This window comes from Hyposmocoma kahamanoa, unplaced genomic scaffold (genome assembly GCF_003589595.1).
Source record: "Hyposmocoma kahamanoa isolate Upper Pololo Valley unplaced genomic scaffold, ASM358959v1 62, whole genome shotgun sequence".
In the NCBI taxonomy this organism is placed as follows: domain Eukaryota; kingdom Metazoa; phylum Arthropoda; class Insecta; order Lepidoptera; family Cosmopterigidae; genus Hyposmocoma; species Hyposmocoma kahamanoa.
In genome coordinates this window covers 10,490,157-10,500,754 of record NW_020653850.1, presented here as the reverse complement: position 1 = coordinate 10,500,754, position 10,598 = coordinate 10,490,157, and the positions used below count along the sequence as shown (strand labels likewise).

Here is a 10,598-nt window from a genome sequence, read left to right as displayed (position 1 = left end):
TTCCTTTATACATAAAGCTACTTTGACGACCTCTGTGGTCGAGTTGCTTGCACCGGTGTCGACATCTCTCGTGATCTAAGGAATAATATTGTCAGGGTCTGAATTATTTCACATTTTATGTATATTTTGATGTACACGGAGAATTAACAAACAAAAACATTTTGATTCAAATTCTACGTGCTTGTTATAGTATAAAATAATATTACCAGAGCCTATAATAATGTTTTGACCTATATTTCCATAACGGTACGGGGTCACATTACCACGTACCCTGACTCCACGAGTGGAATCTAAACGGTGTGTAATAGGACCAACCCCGATATCGGCGACTCACTTGATAATATTGTGATTTAATTTTCTGAAAGTTATGTTTTACTCTGAATGATTTTTGATGAAATTTATAACGATTAACGTTGAAGTTTTCATAATTTTAGTTTTTGTAACACATTTTTAACTTGATAACTTACTGTTTCATAATTTTTCTTAACTGTAACTTGACAAAGGCGTCCATCAAAATTCATATTTTATGTACACTCGTCAGAAATGTACTTTGAACGGTCCTGGTAACCTTTCATGTAAAAACGGGAAACCTTGAACTTTGAATATAGCAGAGAAAACAAAAGTGAACAGAGTAAAGGACAAGGTTCGTACGTGTGCTCACACGACGTCTGAAAACAGTCTTTTGGGCAAAATCTTAAGTAAAATGTTGGTACAATACATATAGTTACGACTAGCAAGTAAATGATTCCTCACAGCCATTACGTAATTTGAAATTTTATAGATACAACTTTTTGTATAACACGACGAGCTCCTTGTGAAAGAGCTCGTCCAGGGAAGTTCCTTACCTATTTCTGCCTACAAGCGGTAATGTGTACGTTACTGCGTTTCGGTTATGAAGAGTAAGAGTGCTGGCGAAATTACAGTCACATGGGATTTGTCAACTTATGTCTCAGGGAGACAGGCGCTTTTGCAGTGCCCTTTAGATCTTGGCGATTTAAAGCTCTGAGTGGCATTGCGACTGTTATGGAGAGGCGTGTCGCTTACCACCGGCGTCACTTGGTATCATAAAAAAATATACATAAAGAATTAATAATTTTTCCCGGGATCATGATGTATCAAAATCTACAGAAAATGTTAAATTACCTCGAAAATTGTATAGATACTAAATATCTATAAAAATTCTCTCTTTTGTTCTAAAATTACGAGTCTTTCTACCCGTATAGTTTAGAAATAATCTGATTTAACGGGAAACTGACAAGAATCCACCGTAAATATTAACTTCGTAATAATATCGACTGAATGTCAATGAATTTTATTAGTTAATACAATAAGAAAAGTAGGTCAAACTTTGATTATTATGTAACTCGCTCAAAGACTGGTAAAATTTGGATTATAGAACTACACAGAGTGCCTGTGACATCGCCGCCAAAACTATTAATTTATTCACTGCCACAAAAAAATCGATTCTGAAAATTTGTGAACAAAACTTAATCTCCAAATAATTATTTGTATGACATAAAGTTTTTTATTATGATTTAAAATACATGGTAAGGTAAAAGAGGATGGCAAAAGCTGACGCAATAGTTATAAAATCAACAAAGAGCCGTTCATGGATTTGGCTAGTATAATTGAATATTTACCTACCTAATACTTTATATTGGTTGTTTTATAGTACACATAAAACATTAAAGCTATAAAATACCCAATCAAATAAACAGTAGTGACATAAAGTAAAAAAATTTAACACAATGTGATAAAAATGTTTATGCAATATTATTAACTGCCTCCGTGGCCGAACGGTTACCATTGCCACGCAGAAGTCCCAGGTACGATTCCCGGGCTGGGAGAAATACTTGTATGACCTACATTTATTTCTCTCGTGAGTTTGGGTGTAATTTGTGATTGTCCATGTTTGTGTCCATGGCACCCGCGACACATGGTTTCCCTAGTGCGGGGCTATGTTGAGTGTGTGCGTGTAAAAAAATGAATTAAATTTTAAAATAAATAAATTAAATAAATGAAAATTAGTACAGGAACGTTTCGACAAGAGGCCTCTTGCCAATGTCAATGTCACATTGAGATTGAGACAGTGTGACCATTTGTGGCAGATTTAATTTTTATACATTTTCGTTGCAGCAGAACATGTTATATGTTGCAGAGTTTAGCAGATTTGGGAATATTCAGCAAGTTCATTATTATTTTTGGGAACAAACTGAAACTTTTTGTTTTCCGTTACTACGAACAAACATCTGAAGTGAAATACAGAACAATGTTACAATATAACCTATAACTACTTTATAACCCCAGCTACTACAGGCTGTACTCAATTAACTTTTTTGATGCTTTGATAATGAATCACAAGTATTGATAGGTCTCTTTAATGGATGTCGTCAAAAACACTGGGTCACAAAATACACGGGATGTCGTCATTCTTCTTTTTGGATTTTTTACCAGAATAAAACCCTTTAACTTAGGTTACTATACGGGTGTATAGTCTGAATATTTAAACTAGTCTATACAGTCTATAAATTACGTTAAGTAATGTAGCATATTGTGCATAAATGTGCGACGTTCGAATACATAACAATAACTTTGTATATGCGATGCTCTTCTTATTTAGTGCTCTTGTAGTATTTGCAATCTAATCGAATAAACATATTCGTAAATAAACTTTAGATGGTAATTATGTACTAAATATTGTCCAAAAACAAGTCAACTTTGTCTACGATGTAGACCTTGTGGCCTAGTCGTAACAAAAGTAAAAAAGAGCTCGTTTCACATAAATTTATTAAAAGTAGAAAATAAAAGGAAAAGACTGTTGCACTGATTTTTCGCACAATAAAATGTTTCACTGTCTTGTTTTTCTTTTTTAGGTTATCTTGATACCTTTTTTAATATTTTGTTCGGGCGTCAATGTGGCCTGTATGTATTTACGTATCTCAATTCAACTTGTCTAAGAGCCCTGTAGGTGTCCTTGTAGAGGTTTATTATTTCTTGAAGAAACTGTTACTGTATATTAACGTATATGCAATGTGTACAAACAATTTTCTTCACATTTTTGTGTTTCTTCGTCATAAAATGCACATGCACGGCAGACATTTGAACAGTATAAATTTACCTGAGTAATGCACATCCTCTCGATGCGAGAATTTTGATGTGAGTGATAACTACTACTTCCACAATATTTACGTTGATTCATTCAACGTAACGATAGTGGAAGGAAAAGGAATTCCAGAACGATTAAAAAGTTTAAAAGTAATCAGTAAAGAGGGCGGTAAAAAGGTGGATTGTAGAAGGAGGTCAGCATTGCCACATCCATATCCAAATACAGCAATGACGTTGTATTTGGATACTACCTTGCACGAAACTTGTAGATTATTTTCAAATTGTTGGTAAGAATATATAAACAGCTTTAAAATGATGTGTTACAATGTATTTCGCGGTTCTCCATCTAAAGATTTCAAGCAGAATTTTATTTCCCACATACCGAGTCACAAACCGAAACCGATGACATAGTTTCGGCATAAAGCCGAGGATGTAAGCCAACATAAACACATTTACTGACGCTTATATCCGCTCTGGACCGTAAACTCCTCGGACTGTCCATAAAAATTTGCCATAAACCTGTATCTTGACGATGTACTCGTTTTGGTCTAGCGCTGCACTTTTACGATGTATGCTCTATGTCGATATGACGCTCTAAAGTTTGTTGAAAATTAACTGAAATTAGATTTTATTTTTGTGTCGAAATTCTATTCGGTAACGCTTGTAATTTAATACGTGTAAAATACATTTTATTTTACGTGTGATTTTCGCGAATAGTGTTTCTACGTGCATTACAATTCAAAATTCGTTGTGTGGTACAATAAAGTGTATACATACATAAAACATTCAGATTGGCTCATTGCCCTTTTCTTTGCAAAATAATATTCAAGAAATTTAAAAAACCGTCTGGGATACCCAATGATATGCAGCTATGTTGCCCAACGTATAAATAAACAAGAAAACAACAAGAAAACAAAAACAATCTTAGGCATCCTGTCATAGAACTCCAATTTAGTCCTTGCTTAATCCTTGAACGCTTTTATTTGTATTTTTATACCTTGCTTGAATGCACTAAATAAATAATTTAGCATTTTAAAAATTACTAAGTCTTTACCATCTGTTTTCTATAAACGAAGCGCTATGGCACTGTTACAGTGGTTATTAAACTGTCTAGTTTTATACATTTAGCTTTCTTTTATCACCCTACCACATTACTAGTTCTCGGATAACAATTGATTTTGCTGAATAAAACTTCAATTTTATATAAAACATTTTATTCGTTCTCCTTCTGCCAGTTTAACAGTTAAGTAGACATCAACAATGTTTATTATTACACTATAGAGAAGAAATGTATTGTGCGACTCTGAATATCTTTAGAGAGATGTTCTTGTAACAGTCTTATTAATATATAGTACGTAGAAGAAGAAAATTTTGATTAGTTACAGCATTGACGTTCGTTCTATTACTTTCATTTATACGATTTTTTTTTTATTACAAACGGAAGAGATAATAAAAATCACAAGAGCTCACTAAAAGAGTGCTATGACAATTTTTATAGACGACATTTTTATTTTATTACGAAATCTAGATTAGTACAATGAGTAAATAACGAAGACAAGTAAATGATGCTAAAATAAGGCCCAGTATTATATAAGTCATTATCAGTATTTATACGACTATACAAAAAATATAAAACTTCCTAATACATAAATACATCCATGTACTAACCTCAGCACATTTAATGTCCCTTATGTATTTTGAGAAATACATTCCGGTACGTCTATCTCCCTATACGGATGATAGAGGTTACAATGTTTGCGTCCTATGCATATTACTAACATACTTTCTCTCTTTACATTCATATATTCTCTTCCATAGAATCTTTTTTTGAGAGAACACGATATAAAAATTAGACCTGAATCTACTGGTCCACATAATACTTACATTTATTTAGATTCTAATTCTTAACTACAAAGAACTAAGGGTGTCTTTTACACTTCGATATACACTGAGGTCTTTGTTCCGGAGAAAGTTCCAAATGAACCACATTCACTTCTTTATCAAAAGTCACTCTCGGAAGTCATCGTGTCAACGTCACTTCAGTATCACTCGAACTCCTTGAGCTCTCTTTTATCACGTCTAGTTCTCTATTCGATAAGGAAGAATGCCTAGAAAACTTATGAGCAGACCCGTAATCACTCTTTTCTTCAGAATTCTCACGTGAGATTCCATTATATTCTTTGATTTCGTCTGAATCATCTTCTGTAATGTCATTCACTTCCACTTCCAACAAATTATCATTTTCTTTTATACCGTAACTGTTGAAGTTTCTTTCGTGACTCAAACTTCTTATCCTATCGAGATTTTGCTCTAAAGTTTGCATATCGTCGTCCACGCCTGGAGAATCATCAAACTTCCATTTTAAATTAGAGTTGAAGTGTTCAACTCCTGGATACATCCCTATACTATTGCTTCTATGCCCGAAGACCGGACAGTTTCGGAACTCTCACAATTCTGGATGTCTTCCATTACAAATTTTGCCGAAATTGCCTTCATCCAAGCTTAAATTTGATCTTGAACGGCCGCATTCTAGACCCGGATTCGGCCTAAATAAGCAAAAATCAGAATTTTTCAATCTACAATGTTTTGAGCATGATTCTATCTGGAAAGCAGACCTATCAACATTTCGATAGTCTGTTGGGCCATAACCATCAAAGTACCTTACGTTTTGTTTACACGCTGGATTGGAACAACCTTTAAAAGACCCTGTGCAGTGGGGATCCCTGTGACATGCCTTTTGTAAAGCGTGCAAGGACGTTGACGATACAGTACGTTCCAAAATTTCACCCCAATATTTTTCACCGAGCCCTTCAAACTCGCCCTTTGAATGTAATCCATCAGATGTAGCAGGTGATCCACAGCAACCTGTTGGTTTTTCGTAGCTCGGGAATGACTTCGTACTTCGACAGCAAAACTGTGAAAACATTTACAGTATAGGGGCATGGATAAATGACATGGATATTTGTACATTTTGTTTGATTAAAGAATAACAAGACTTTTGTGTCATCGTTCTGTGAATATGTATCAGTCAGTCACTCTCGATTTTTTTTAAATTGAACTTTAATATGTCTTATATATACTTACGTAATATTGCAGAAGTTCATTACTGATTCTTCGAAAGTGGCTGTTTAGTAGCCAATAGAGAAATGGATTCCAAAAACTGTTGCTTAGCGCCAGCCAAGTGACGATAAAGTCTAACGTTGGAGGCACCTATTGAAAAATATTATTTTTAATTTGAATATGTTGCGCAAGCAATTTATTAATCCTGTGATATTCCATCTAGTAAAGGAAAGATATACTTATATAGAAATAAGTAAAGCGACAAATCAATTGCGCGCAGGTGGCCGGCCGATGTTCGGAGTATTTTATTCAAAGTGAAATCGCAGAAAAGAATTTGAAAGTATTTTCGTTTGAATAGGGCATTTTAGGGAAACTGGATACATACCTTGCATCCAGTACAAGCTGCGACTACTTCTTGAATGGTAGCTGGGGTGACCATCACTATAAATCCAAGGGACATGGCTGCCATTGTACGTGACGTGCTTACGCTGTGGGGCCTCACGGGTGCTTGAAGCTGTATACAGAATACCGAATACACACTAAACAAAAACAAGACAACTTTATGTTCTTTAAATTACTTATTAAGTACTAATAAGCTCACTGCGAATAAACATAACAAAGAAATTGTTAGAATAAAATTTTTCCAAAACCGTTTCGAAATTTACGAAAGTTCATAAAATATAATTGCATGGGTATTGGATGATCACGACGTGCTGTTTGTTTGGTTCCCACCATCCTAATTTTTTAGCATTGTTTGATAACATAAATATATATATATCTAATATTATCGAAAAGATGAATGTAAAATGTTCGATATAATAAGTATGAAATCAAAATTAAAGAAAAGTTGGAAAGTACGTAAGTTAAGTTTCTCATGAAAGCTTCAGAAACTATATATAAAGATGCATACGTGTAGAAACTATTGTTCTTTTAAACGGCTGAAATCCCTTCACGTGAAACTTGGGAAAAGTTATATATAAAATGGACAATTCTACGTCGTAAGGTTGTTTGATAGGGTTGTTTTAAACAAGTGAACATTAACGAGTTAGTAGTAGATACTGGATTTTTATCATTTTTAAAATATTTTTATAGCAAAATAACGGGTATATTTAACAGGTCACACTAATAAGAACTGAACCAACGTTGAAAATGTATCAATGTAAAACTTACAACTGCTTCGTGCTCAATATGAGTGACTTTACTACATGGAGTTGGCACACCATTTGGCCTGACAGGCTCTTCACTGCATTTGCTTCGGGCTTTGCTGACGTGAAAACCAGACCCGTAACAGTACATCAAAGCCATTGTCGTCGGAAAGTAATAAGCGCAGCAGGCAAGGATCCTACAAAATTGCAATATTATAAGATGAACAACTATACTTCGTTCTGCCATTTTAAACAAAAAGTAAACAAACAAGACACTGACCCGACTATAGACGGTTTAGTGATGGCCAAGTGTAATGCCAACTACAAATCGGTTAATTAATTGAATGAACCGATTTGTTGAATTGAATCATACTAGCGGTTTTTCTTACCTAACCTATTTAAGCATATTTAAAATTTCCAAAATCTTAATTTTAAATCCTTCTTTAAATCCTTACACTTAGCTACTCGTTCGATTGCGATTGAAATATTCGATTTACTAATCGATTACAAAAACTTTAATTGAATGAACCGAATGTTTTTTTTTGTCATACAGCACTATGCAACCATAGACATGTCATAGTTGTATAGTTGAAAAATAACCTCACTTTTGCACTACCATTTTTAAATACGATTTTACGATGCTATTTAAATAAATATTGTTGGAAAAAGTAGTGAGATATGAAGTCGAAATCTTCGAAATATACTTGAAAGAGTTACTTATGCGATTTATTGAGTGATTGCTTCGGAATTTTAACCAAACAGTTTTGTTTACTTTTTGTTCAAAATGGATTGGAACAGACTATAGAACAACTAATACAATTAAAAAAATATACATTTAAGTAGCACTCAAATTAAGAAAGATTACATTGAATTGAGTACTGTTAGATCAGTAGTAGTGTAGTAGGTACCAAGCTTAAATAACCAAAAGGTATATACTGTGAAAGGTTTGGCATTTACCTAAAAGCAACTCGACTATGAAAAACGTCACAAGCCATCAAGCCAGTCGAGTTGAAATAGTATCCCGACCGTGGTAGCACCATAACAGCAAACAGCGATACTGATAGTATCCAAGTTACGCTTATTACCAATACGCAACCCTGAAATGAGATAACTGATCACAAGAAATATAGAAGGCAAAAACATCCGCTTCGGAATACTAAGGCCGCCATAAAAAAACAGTAACTTTCGTTTTGCGTATTACAGATACTCAGGAATATGAAATATCTACTGTGACAATGAAGTGAGTAATGTTGCAAAACTTTAGCTTGACGAGCTTGAGAGTTTACAAAACCTCCTGAGTACAACATTGGAATCAGTTATTAAGCTGCCATTACAATCGTTGTAAACATATTAACATTGAAGAGATTATTGTTTTTTCATAGATTTTCATTTCACTAACTTAAACTTAACAAAGAGTAAGTATAAGAGTAAGTAAGTATATCTAAGTGTACCTATACAATCTTGTTTTTATGTTAAACTCTGTTTTAGATTCCTATATCCAGAGTTCTTAAGCGGCTCAAAGGAGGAAGAGAAAGGTGTTAAGTAAAGCCGCATTCTTTGAACTACGCAACCTTGGCCTTTAAATCGAAAACAACTCTTGATGAAAACAGATTAACGGATAAACAGACTAAATAAATAAATAGGACGGTTAAGAATATAACGTTATTCAAATAGGCGACGAATGAACTTACCTTTTTACTCGAATGCTTATGATACGTGTCTGGATGTAACAAATACAAATATCTGTCTATCGCCATACAGACTAATATAACCGCACTTTGTTGACTCACAGCGCCTCTTAATAATGCCTGTAATATAAAAAAAATTAACAACAATAATATTTGGAAATTTAATTAAACAGAATAACAGTGACAATTTTCTAAGGGGTCTAAATGTCCTTGATAGCACAAGAGGGAATTTCCCAAAAGCGGGAATTACGAGTCAATGGGTCGAAGGGCGGATGGCATAAGTTACAAAGCCGAAACTTTAGCTCCCGCTGAGTTTGTGCTCGGTCACTGTAAACCATTAGCTGATACCGCATTAAGCCAAGTAACCATAGAACTTTTAGCAATTTTATTGTTTGCAGGACGCTCCCTCCGTCAAGCGCTTACAATACTCTTTTAACCAAATTGTTCTCGCTTCCTTAAATACCGTTTCATCACTTTCATTGTTAAAACAAGATGTTTCAGATGCTTTTTCATTAAGAAACGTTTTAAATACTTTTCACTCTCATCCGTAATCCTCAGAGTAATCTCCAAACAATTACAAATTTCAACCTTAATAACGTAATGTGATGAAAAAATTTTGTTCTCCTGACTTATCCTTACCATCCGATTACCTTTTCAACTTTCCCTCTCCAATTGAGAACTTTTTCCCTGAGAAGCAACTTTGCTCATTTTCTTTTCATCTCTTCTTTAAATAAAGTTTTGGAGAGACCCCGTTGCTCCGCCTAGCTTCTAACTGGATTAAACAACTCCCTTGAAATTTTGATGGAAAATTAATTTTGCTGTTCGTGACCCTTCTTGTTTACCAAGGTATTTGGTGTGTTCAATTTTTGGCTTATCTTCGAAAAAAAAAAATTAAAATTTACATACCTGAATTTGACAAAAAATTTCGCCGTAAGGCCAACACTTGTAGAGTGCGGGAAATAAGGCCACCGGGGCTATCAAGATACCAGTAAAGAGGTCATTCAATGCAAGCGAAGTAAGAAGGTATCTCGGCTGAAAAAAAAAACTTTTGACTACGCACAATGTCAACATTATATACATCAAATAATAATTAATAATGCAGATATCATGATCCCATTTTACATGTCAAACATTACCTGATTATCTATGTACTTAACGTATCTTCTATTATTTAAAACGCAAATCAAAACTAAGTTGCAGAAAACGATTGCCATAGACAAGGCAAATATGAAAAAAGCTTTAATTATATCCCCTGGAGCCGGGAACGTATTAGGCCAGCCTTTTCCGTTGACCCAGCAAGAGCTGTTAGAAAGATGCGGCGCTATAAGCAAGGCGCCCTTGGTCGAGTCGAACATAGTCGGCGCCTGCACACAGCAGCGCACTCTTCTCTTGAATAAGGCATTTAGACCATAAGCTCTCCAACACTATCTTTAGTTCCTTTAATTCCTTATCAACACTCCAAGTTTCACTAGTTCTACTAATCCTTTTATTTCCCGTATCATCTTAATTATATATATTTCAAGGTATCTTTCCCATTACTTCTTAAGGCTGCTCGAGCGCCTTTTTAGGTTCGTCGTGCTAAATCTGAAACAAACGTCAA

General features: G+C 34.4%; 1 protein-coding gene across 1 annotated transcript; it reads right to left on the bottom strand.

Moving 5' to 3' along the window:
- Nucleotides 1–5,044: 5,044 nt before the first annotated feature.
- On the bottom strand, nt 5,045–10,353 carry LOC113229672 (trace amine-associated receptor 8b). Its single transcript, XM_026463344.1, has 8 exons — nt 10,135–10,353; nt 9,905–10,030; nt 9,002–9,118; nt 8,268–8,407; nt 7,336–7,507; nt 6,551–6,679; nt 6,190–6,315; nt 5,045–6,019 (listed from the first exon to the last, which is right to left on the bottom strand). The coding sequence occupies exons 1-8, from the start codon at nt 10,351–10,353 to the stop codon at nt 5,552–5,554; spliced, it is 1,497 nt and encodes a 498-aa protein (XP_026319129.1). The 3' UTR covers nt 5,045–5,551.
- Between the last annotated feature and the right edge of the window lie 245 nt (nt 10,354–10,598).

Bases quoted from the DNA above. Each gene is read 5' to 3' on its own strand.
- LOC113229672 (XM_026463344.1), bottom strand. From the start codon at position 10,353: ATGTTCGACTCGACCAAGGGCGCCTTGCTTATAGCGCCGCATCTTTCT. The intron at 9,119-9,904 runs GTATGTAAATTT...TTTATATTACAG, and splicing joins AAATTTTTTGTCAAATTCAG to GCATTATTAAGAGGCGCTGT. The intron at 6,020-6,189 runs GTAAGTATATAT...ATGTTTTCACAG, and splicing joins ATGAACTTCTGCAATATTAC to TTTTGCTGTCGAAGTACGAA.